Source organism: Cygnus atratus, chromosome 14, assembly GCF_013377495.2.
Source record: "Cygnus atratus isolate AKBS03 ecotype Queensland, Australia chromosome 14, CAtr_DNAZoo_HiC_assembly, whole genome shotgun sequence".
NCBI classification, from domain to species: Eukaryota; Metazoa; Chordata; class Aves; order Anseriformes; family Anatidae; genus Cygnus; species Cygnus atratus.
The window spans coordinates 6,081,273-6,091,610 of NC_066375.1; the positions used below are offsets into that span (position 1 = coordinate 6,081,273).

General features: G+C 61.6%; 1 protein-coding gene across 1 annotated transcript; it reads right to left on the reverse strand.

Annotated features, from left to right (window-relative positions):
- Window positions 1-5,628: 5,628 nt before the first annotated feature.
- On the reverse strand, window positions 5,629-8,535 carry ARSI (arylsulfatase family member I). Its single transcript, XM_035570934.2, has 2 exons — window positions 8,216-8,535; window positions 5,629-7,130 (listed from the first exon to the last, which is right to left on the reverse strand). Exons 1-2 carry the CDS (start codon window positions 8,533-8,535, stop codon window positions 5,729-5,731), a joined length of 1,722 nt encoding a protein of 573 aa, XP_035426827.1. The 3' UTR covers window positions 5,629-5,728.
- Window positions 8,536-10,338: the final 1,803 nt, after the last annotated feature.

Consider the following 10,338-nt stretch of genomic DNA (forward strand, 5'->3'; position numbering starts at 1 on the left):
CGCCACCCGCCCTGGGGGACCGCGGCCCCGATGGGGGACCCGGCCCCGGGGGCTTCCCGGGGGTCCCGCGACCTCTGCGGGGACGGGGGGGGGACGGGGGGGGGGGCAAATCCAAAATGCAAACCCTAAAGGCAAATCGAAGGACGTGGCGGTGGCAGGATAAGTGGGGCAAAAAGGGTTTCCATGGAAACCTGGGTTTCCATGCTGCAGGAGGATGCTGTCGCCCCAGCAACTGCTCCCCCTCCCCCCCAAAAAAATAAAAAAATTAAAAAAAAATCCAGGCCCTGCTGGTGCCCTGCAGCAGCATCCCTGGGGGGCTGCGGGGGGGGGGGGAGGGCGGGACGGGCTGGTGCAGACCGGGGCGGGCGGCAGCGGATGGAGCAGAAGTGTGTCAGGAGAAGGCAGCGAAACCATGGCAGGTCCCCAGGTCCCTGAACCGCCCCGCCAGCAGCAGGGTCCCCCGGGGGGGCCTGACCCCGATCGCCGGCACCCGGGGGTCACCCCCTCTGTGGGGAGAGCGGCTTGGCCTGAAACACACCACAAGGGGAGCCCTTGGTTTAAAAAAGGGGGGAAAAAATGAAAAAGGGCAATAAAAGTGGAGTAACGAGATCCGAGGCTTCAGGGGAGAGGTTTCCCCCTAAGCACACCTTGCTGCCAGCACCCCCACCTCCAGCCTTGCAACTGCCCAGTTTCTGCCCTCCGTTTGGGGTTTTACCCCATTTCTGGTCATTTTTGCAGGAGGAGAAGGGCCCCGGCAGCAGGGGCTTTCGGTGGCCACGGAAGGCATTGCCTTGGGCAGATGAGGCCGATGTAGTTTCCCTCTGGGGAACTGTAGGGTTAAAAGGAAAAGAAAAGGCTCTAACCAGACAAAAATAGGGAGAAATCTTTGAGAGGAGAGAGAGGAGGAGCGGGGAGAGGGAGAGAAGAAAGGAGGTGGAAGTGGAGGAGGACAGCAAGTGGCTGAGTGAGGAAGAGGAGGGGGAGGAGGAGAAAGGTCTAATGGCTTTTCCATTAATTGCACCATTACCCACTTCCATCCCCACCTTCGCGTCCCCGCATCCAGCCGCGCTGGCAGGGGCCCCGTTCCCACTCGTGGCCGGGACACGGGGCTGGGGACAGGGTCCCCGAGGGCAGCGTGATGGGGACAGGGAGCACTGCTCGCCCCAATGCCTGCGTACCCGTGTGGGTTTGTCCCCAAGGGCAGGGATGGACACCGATGCAGAAGGCAGCCCCCTGTGCCCCCCATCCCAGCAAAGCCCCCCGTGGTGTGCAGGGTTTGTGGGGTTTGTGCAGCCTGGCACAGACAGGGCTCTCCAGGAAGGGTTTCTCCCTTGCCGGCCTCCTCTCTGTTTGTTTTTTTTTTTTTTTTCCCTTTTTATCAGCATTTTTCCCTCTTTGAAGGAGAGGAGGAGCTGGGTTTCTCAGTGCCGAGCACGTTCTGCGTTGCGACTGAAATTCTCCCACCCGGGACCCGCCGTGTGCCGAGCCTCGTCCCTGGGCACAGCGCGAGGCAGAGCCACGGCTTCGGGTGGGACGCTCCTGCCCCGGGCTGGGAGCCAGCACGGGGGTCCCTGGGCCCAGGGGAAGGGGGAACCCCCAGCCCTGTCCCTCAGGGTCCTCCTCAGACGCCTCTCCTCGGCCGACATCTCCTCTCCCAGCTGGCTGGAGCTGGGCAGCCCCAAAACACCGCTCCTTGGCGGCCCTCGACATGCAGCCACCGGGCTGCCCTTCTGCTGCCGTGCTGGGCTCTGGCCGCCTGATGGAGACCTTCATCCCCAGAGGCTCCTCTCCATCGCCGGGCTGCCTCTCCTGAAATGCCTCCCGCTCTCCCCACAGCTCTGCCTGCAGATATTCAGTGTCTGCATCCTGCCGCCGGGCTCCCCAGCGTGGTCGCCTGCCCAAGAGAGCGTGGTCTGACTCGGGATCACGCAGCAAACCCCACACGTGTGGGATCAGCAGCAGCCCCATGGGGCTCAGGAGGACCAGCGAGTCCCAGAGGGGCTGCAGCAGCCCCCCTGCACGCCCCCAGGCCCCTATGGGCTAACAGCCCCCAGCAGCGTCTCACAGGCACAGCAAGCGGATTGCATGCTGCAGAGATCCCAGAATTACTGGGACAGTTTCACACGCAAGCTGGGGTCTGGGGGATGCTCAGTTGCTGTCCTCTGGGAAGCTGAAGTCTCGGTTATTTTTAGGAAGGGATTATAAATACCGCGGTAAGGGGAGCTGATTTACATTTAAGGTTGTGTTTGGAAACGTGCCCTGTCCCTGCAGGCCCCAGCGCTCACGCCAGCAACAATGCAGAACTGTTTTTGGTGGGACGGGGGTCCCCAGGGCCAGCTTTTCCCTGACACCAGGGTCTGGCGTGAGGTGCAGCCCTTTGCACAGAGCACCCCCTCCCCAGCAAGCGGTGCCCAGGGTGCCGGCTGCCCTCCTGCCCGGGCAGGCTGCTGAGATGTCCAGTTGTTGTGCTGCTGCTCACTCAGGTTGAAGGGGTCTGTGGGGCTGGAGAGGCTCCCAGGTGCACCCATCCTGCCTGATCCATCCCATGTCCTCCCCATTTCATCTCCATCTCCATCCCCATCCCATCCCATCCCATCCCATCCCTCCAACCCAGCTCTCACCTCCCAGCACAGAGCCCCAGCACCCCCCGACGTACCCCCTGCCCCAGCCCCATCCCAGCCCCATCCCAGCCCCTTGGCAGGGCCCTATCCTGCACCCGGCTCCCAGCACGCAGCTCTCAGCCTCTCTGTTTAAACAGATGCCCTCGGTGCAGCACCACGGCAAGGCAAAGAGCTCTCCAGAGCCACTTCGGCAGCATCTCGCCCACTGGCTGCATTAACCCCTTCCCAGCCAGAGCCCACAGGCACTCCCAAGGGGGTTAAATGGTGTGAAAACACCTGATTTTGGCACATTTCTCTTTGTGCCCTTGGCTCGGAGCTGCCCGGCACTGGGCGCCGCTGGAGCCGTCCCAGCTGGGACCATTCGTGAGCCGTGCTGGGATGGGGATGAGAGGATGCTGAAATGAAGCTCTCCAGCTGCTCACCCGCTGTTCTCTAGCCCCGTTACCCTAACTCGAGCTCCCAGGGGCAAATTCTGCAAAGCAGCAAAACTCTGGAATGGTGCTGGTGCTGGCGGGGCTGAGACACAGCAGGGCTGGAGATGTGGGGAAGGACAAGCGCTCTCCTGGGTGCGCTGAGAGAGGGACAACAACTCTCGCCCAACACCCAGAGGTTTTTCTGCCTACTTCTCCTCTTTTCAGGGACTAGCACTTTCCTTCAGATGCTTCTTTTTGCTAAAATTCAGATTTCAACTTTAAAAAAAGAGAGGGAGAGAACCCAGACCTAAAACTCTGGCTAGACTGACTGAGTGAAACCGGCACCAGCCCAGATCAGAAACTGGAAACGAGACAAGACAAGGCGAACGTTTTTCATGGAGATATTAGTAAAACTGAAGGGAGAACAAATCGAACACGTTTTCATGGAAATTTCCATTTTTGACAAAAAAAAAAAAATAAAAGAAGGACTAAACTTGGATGCGTTTACATAAATATGGAAATGAAAACCGTTCCTCGCACCTCGCCGCCGCCCCAGGGCCAGCCCCGCTCCCTCTGCCTGCTCCCCCTGTCCCCGCAGCCCCGTGCCAGGACCCTGGGGGGACCTCAGCCCTTGCGTGCTGAGCACTGAGCACCCTCCTCCTGCAAGGCACCGGTTTATATTTGGCAACCACTTGCCAGGAGGCTTTGCCAAATGGCAGCTGGCGCTGCAGCCACGCTGCCGATGGGCACGAGGTTGGTGATGTCCCGGCGGAGCGCCTTGCTAAGCGAGCTGGGGATGGAGATGGGGCATCATGGGGCTGGTGGAGGAGCTGAGCCCCCTGTGAAGCCCGTCCCTTGTCTTGCTGCAGGGGATGTGCCCACGGAGCCAGCAACACAGTGACAGGGATGCAAGGAGCAGTTGGGACGGGCGCACTGACAGCCAGGCTCTGGCTTTGCAAACTCCATCCCATCCCTGCAAGGAGAGGGCCTCCTGTATTATGCCTTGCTGTCAGCTTTTTTTTTTTTTCTTTGTTTCTATAGAAAATCCCAATTCCCCCAAATAATCCAGCTAAGAGTAAAAAAAAAAAAAAAAAATACAAACGTGTCATTGCATTCTCTTCCCGTCCCCGTCCCTCTCTCACACGCAGGGCTTGAAAGCGCACTGAAAGGTATTCAGTGTGCATGCTGCCAATTGTCACATCTTTCAATGACAGATTTTAAATGAATGTTATTTTGCAAGGGAGAGAGGGGAAAAAAAAAAAAAGCCCACACTGCTCATCCAAGAGCTGACAAGTCCTAACGGGCCTCATTTTCCAGAGACAAAAATAACTATTTTCAAAATTCACAGCAGGGCCTTCGCCTACACACGCTGCACCAAGAGAAACCTGTGGGGAGAAATGTAAAACACATTGTGTAAATGGAAATGCACCATGCATCCAAAATGCTTTTAAAGCTATTTACCCTCTTTCATCCAAGCCAGCTCCCATCTGAGCGCACGTACGCGCGCTCACACCCTGCGGAAAGCGTGGGGGCACGGCGCTTTGCTCGCTGCCCGCGCTCCTGCGCTGCCTGGCCCCACACCAAGGCATCGGCTGGAGCACCTCGGCAGGCAGATGGGGGGTCCCCCAGTGCAGGCATCGCTGGGGGTGCGGGGTCTGGCCACGGCGAGGGGACGTGGTGGCAGCTCCAGTGTCCCCGGGATGGCTGCAGCAAAGGCAGCAAGAGAGGGGGGTGCAGGGGGATGCTCCTTCCCCGTGTCCCCATGGTTGCACGTCTTGTGGTCGTGGAGCAGAGCAAATCGGGCTCTGCACAGACCTTCCTGAGATCTTTCTATCCTGGGTTCATTTATTCAGCTGGTTGCACGTGGAGGATGGATGGGGAGGAACTTAGGGGTGCCTACTGCCATGCAGCTGCAGGGTCTGGTCAGGCAGAGCTGGGATGAACCTGACCCATGTGAAGCCTGCCAGAGCGTGGGACAAACCTGCCTCCCACGTGTGGGGCTGTGCAGAGCCATTTGTCCTCTGTGTGCAGCAGGGGACCACTTCCAGCCATGTCCCTGTGGGCCACAGCTCCGGGGCTGCTCCTGGCCACCCCAAACCAGCGCAGAGGAGCTGTGGCCCCACGCGAGGTCCCCGTGGCAGCAAGGCTGAGCCCAGCCCTGGTGGCTCCAGGTCTGACATCCGTGGTCAGGAGTCTGTCCTTCTGCAGGGAAGTAAAATGGGGAAATTTGGTAGTCGTGGGTTAGGGAAAGCCCTGGAAACTCAAAAGCAAAGCAGACAGCTGCTTGGCAGCACGTAGGAAGTCAGGAATATGTATCTACAGCGGAACGCGGAGGGAAACGTGCAGCCAGAGCAGCCGAGGCCGGCAGCACCTCCACCTCGTGCTGCTGCCATGGCCAACACTTAGAGCTTCCAATTGCCCGCACGGTCCCCCAGAAAACATGTCCCACTTCAGAAGGGGCTGTGCACAGCTCAGCCTTGAGCCTCATCACCCATCTTCACCCACCAGCCCACCCACCCTCCCTGCAGCTGCTGGTCCGGATGGAGGGCAGCGTTTTGGGGGCAGCGTGCCCCGGAGCAAAGGAGAGCAGGAGGGTGCTGAGCACCCCCCGGGACATCCCTCTCCTTCCATCCCACCCCATGGCGCTGCCGGCACTCCCCCGGCCAGGCTGCATCGACACTGGAGAGCCCCCCGTCAGATGCGATTGGACATGAGCCTGGTGTTCAGCTTGCGGAAGAAGGAGCGCAGCTTGCAGATCTTGCACTTCTTCTTCTTGCTCCGACTCTTCGGGGGCTCCCGGCCTCCTTCCCACTCGTCCACATCGTCCTCGCCGGCCCAAGGCCCCCAGGCGCCGCCGTTGAAGTCCGGATGGGCGCGGGGGTTCTCGGCGGGGTACCGCACCGGGATGGCCGTGCGGTTGTAGTAGGCCAACCGCAGCAGGAGGGCCCTGACGACGTCCGGGCGCTGCTCTGAGAGGTCGTAGCGCTCGTAGGGGTCGGCGGTGATGTTGAAGAGCCACACGGATTTCCTCGGTCCGTCGGTGAGCCGCTCCAGGTTCCACCAGCTGCCCGGGAAGTTGGTCAGTGTCTGCGGGGGGATCCAGTCGCTGTAGCCCGGGTCGCCGGTGAGGAGCTTCCACTCCCCGACGCGGATGGAGGCCTGCACGGCCGTGTTCCAGATGCCAAAGCCATCCTCCAAGGAGCCGTACTTGGCGTGGTTGTAGAGGGGGTCAATGTTGTGCAGGATTTCTGTTCGTGGTGACTCCTTCCCCTCGCTGATGGCGGGCCAGACGTTGTAGCCGTCCAGGCCCGGGACGTTGCTCAGGTTGCCCCTGGCCAGGCTCACCAGGGTCGGGTACCAGTCCGTGATGTGCACCAGTGCCCAGCTGGTCCGGCGCTTGCGCTTGATCAGAGGGCTGTGCACAAAACCGATGCCGCGGACGCCCCCTTCCCAGTACGTCCCTTTTCGTCCCCGCAGCGGCCAGTTGCTGCCCCCAGAGAAGGTCTGCCCACCATTGTCTGTGGAGAACACGATCACGCTGTTGTCGTAATAACCGTACTTCTTGAGGGCCCAGGTGATGTTCTTCACCGCCTCGTCCATGCAGGTGACCATGGCGGCGTACTTGCGGCGGGCAACGTTGCCCATGGAGCGGTAGCGGTAGATGTACTCCTTCGGCGACTGCAGAGGTGTGTGCACCGCCTGGAAGGCCACGTAGATGAAGATGGGCTCCCTGGGGCTGTGGGACGCCAGGATCTTGCTGACACGCTGGGCGTAGAGGAAGGTGGAGTACTTCCCGCTCTGGTCCCACGCCACGTCCTCCCCCTCGTGCAGGTCGTAGCCGCAGACGCCCGGCCCATCGCAGTTGTCGTAGGTGTAGTAGTCCACGTTGCCCGTCAGCGAGCCCAGGAAGGTGTCGAAGCCCCGGCGGGTGGGCAGGCACTCCTTCTTGTAGAAGCCGAGGTGCCACTTGCCCACCATGTGCGTGGAGTAGCCGGCCTCCTGCAGCTTCTGGGGCAGAGTGACCTGGTCGAGGGGCAGGCAGTTGGGCTGCCGGGGGCGGATGATGGAGTGCTGCAGCCCTGTGTGGATCTGGTACCTGCCGGGGAAGAGCCAAGAGGGATTGGTGGCGGTGGGGAGCAGTGCTGGGTGATGGCAATTTTTCTTCTGGAGACCACAAAAGCGTGTGGCTCTCTGTGTCACCCAGCCCAACCTCATGGGATGAGCTCCGTGCCAGAGGAGGGAACTCCTTATCCACACAAAAGTACCAAAAACAAGTGCAAAGAAAGAGAGTGTGCGTGTGTGCACACGCTCAGGAGACATTGCAAAGGTACGCTGGGCTCCTGTCCCTTCAAAAGCCAGGATGCCACCATCGGTCATCCCACTGCTGCCGGCCCGGCGGAGTTGTTGGGCTCTTTGCCAGGACAAGCAGGAGCTGCTCAGCAATCCCAAAGGGTTTGCAGTGCCCCAGCTGTGTGCAGATCCCCGTCCTCCCCTGCTCTGCACGGCCCAGGGGTGCCCTGCCCCGGGCCGTGCAGTACTGAACGAGCAGAGGGAAAAGCAGGGCCTGAGGGAGAGGCAGCAGCCACAGGGGAAGAAAATCCTTCCACCCCACAGCCCAGCAGCGAATGGTCGGGGATTGAAATGGGTTGCTCAGGGATGTGGTGGGGTCACTGTCCCTGGGGGTGTTCAAGGGAAGGTTGGACGTGGTGCTCAGGGACGTGGGTTAGTGGGTGACAGTGGTGGTAGGGGGACGGTTGGACCAGATGATCTTGGAGGGTTTTTCCAACCCAAATGATTCTGTGATTCTGTGACTCCCCATGGGCCAACGTAGAGCAAACCACCCCAGAGACTGGGCACCTCAGTGTCACCCACGTGGGACCGCCCTGGGGACACCTCCCCCTGCCACCAGAGGCCCTCGTGGCCACAGACCGCCTTCTCCCAAATGTGATTTGGTTGCCCAACTGCATTTGCATTTGTGGCCTTGGTGACCCGCCACGTGCTGTTATTAAACCAGGCAAAAAATCAACTTTTCACCCCCGGAGCCAGCAAAACCCCTTCCCTAGCGGCCCTCCAGCATAATCCCATACTCTGGGGCACCTGCCTCGCCGTGAGCCGGGCTCAAACCTCACGGGGCTCAGGGACAGAAGGGGACCCGTGGGGCAGCGGGGGGCGCGGGCTTACCGTCCGGTTATCAGCTGGCTCCTGGAGGGCGTGCAGATGGGCTGGATGTAGTAGTTCTCCAGCTTCACGCCCTCAGCTGCCAGCCTGTCCAGGGTGGGCGTCTGGATGTCAGAGCCGTGGTACCCGACGTCGTGGTAGCCCTGGTCGTCGGTCAGGATGAAGATGATGTGCGGTGGCCGGGCGAAGGCGGGAGGCAGCGATTTCTCCAGGGGGCCCATGGGCACGTCGGCCACCAAGCTGGGCTTCATCCAGTCCCAGGACAAGTAGCCAAAACTCAGCAGGCTGACCAGCGAGAAGCCCGTGAGGGCGTACACAGCCATCCTGAGCAGGGGGTGCCGCCTGCCTATGGGCGCTACTGTGCCGGCATCGCCCCAGGGCCACGCGGGGTGCCCGCTCCTCCGAGAGCCCCCCACCTAGGGGCTGCCCCCCGCAGCCCCTGCGGGAGGAGCTGCCATGGAGGCACACACACAAGGAGATAAATCCGCCGTGCTGGGTCGCGTTCAGTCAAAAGCAAGCAAGCATCGCGGCGCTGCGAGCGGACACCCAGGCACTCCTCGCTCGGTGATTCACAACAGCCCTACGGCTACTCACGAAGCGTCCCGAGCGCTGGCTGCCTCCTTTGCGCTCTCTTCCTGGCGTTTCTTTTGAAAGCAGCACAGAAAAAACCTCGCTGGAGAGAGCGGCTGGCTTCTCCCGGCTCGCTCACGACGAGGCGATCCTGTTCCTTGCGCTTTCGCAGAAGAGGGTGCTAAAGTTCAAGCCCAGAGGTGCTGGGCTCCCGTCCTCACCCCTCGGGGAAGAGCCGCCGTCTCCTTTTCTCACCGTCCTCTCCCAAAGCGTTTCTTGGCAAGCCCGCACCACCATGATTTTTTTCCCCTTATTTTTTTTTTTTTTTCCTTCTCTCCTCTTTTCCCTCCCTCTTTTCCTCTCTGCTCACCCGGCTCCTTTCGGCCAGCCCCGAAGTCTTTCCCAACTGTGCAGAGAGCTCTGGAAACTCTGGAAACTCAGCGCGGCGGGGAGGGCAGGCGAGACGCCCAGCTCCGAGGGCAGCGGGACGCAGCCTGTGGCCGCGCTGCGGGGGGACGAGGAGAGTCCCCACATCTGCTGGGCCGTGGGCGAAGCGGCCAGGTTTATGGGGAGCCGCAGGCTCGGCCCCTCCCCGCTCGCTCAGCAACTCCAGGAAAAAGCTGGGAAGACCCGAGCCTGCAGGGTCCTAAGCGTGGCTGCGCGCCTCGCCGCAGCTCAGCCCCGGGACGTGCAGCTCACGGACCCCGTGCCCGCAGCCCCCCTGACCCCCGGCATCCATCCAAGCCCCCTGGGGACAGCCGCCCACGGGGCCAGGACCACCACCCAGAGAGCACCTGGGCAAAGGAGGGGGGGGGGGGGAGGGCTGCAAAAACTTTATGGGGACACCTCTGGTGGGGAAGAAAGCCGCCCCAGGGCATGCTGAGCGCTACGGGGGGAGGTGGGTCCGTTTTGTGGGTGGGGAAACTGAGGCAGAGAGGGGCCGTTTGGACTGGCCGTGGCCACTGTTAGCCCAGGGAAGGGGTTGGTGTGAAATAGGGGCCCTGCCTGACCTGGCACGGGAGGGGGCATTCTGGTAGCACAAACCCACAGATGTTCCCCCACCCCTTATGGAGCCGGGAGGTGAGCCCTGGGAGATGCGGGTGAACATTTGGGCACGTGCACGTGTCCGGATGGGGGCCCGAGGGTCCCAGCACACGGGACACCCCAGCACACCCCCTCCAAGCCACTGCCTGGCTTTAGGACCGCAGGGCTGCAGTGGCGGGGGCTCGGCGGGGGCTTTGGGATGGCTCTGCCGCACGGCTCTGCTCGCAGGAGCCGCAGAGCCAGATGGCTCCCCTCTGCGGGCCCCCCCGGCCCCCTTCCCTCAGCTCCCCTCTGCGGGCCCCCCACCGCTGCCCCCTCCCCCTGGCTTCCCTCTGCCAGGCCCCTCCACGTCCCCTCCCTGCGTCCCCTCCCCTGGGTTCTCCTTTGGGATCTCCTCCCGTGGGTCACCCCATGTCCCTGGGTACCCTTTCCTTGGGCTCTCCTTCTCTGTGTCCCCCCTGCCACGTCCCCCCTCTGGGCTCTCCTCCACTCTGTCCCAGCCGCTGTCCTTC

Coding starts and splice junctions, on each gene's coding strand:
- ARSI (XM_035570934.2), bottom strand. CDS start 8,535: ATGGCTGTGTACGCCCTCACGGGCTTCTCGCTGGTCAGCCTGCTGAGT. Junction 7,131..8,215: donor AGCCAGCTGATAACCGGACG/GTAAGCCCGCGC, acceptor CTTCCCCGGCAG/GTACCAGATCCACACAGGGC.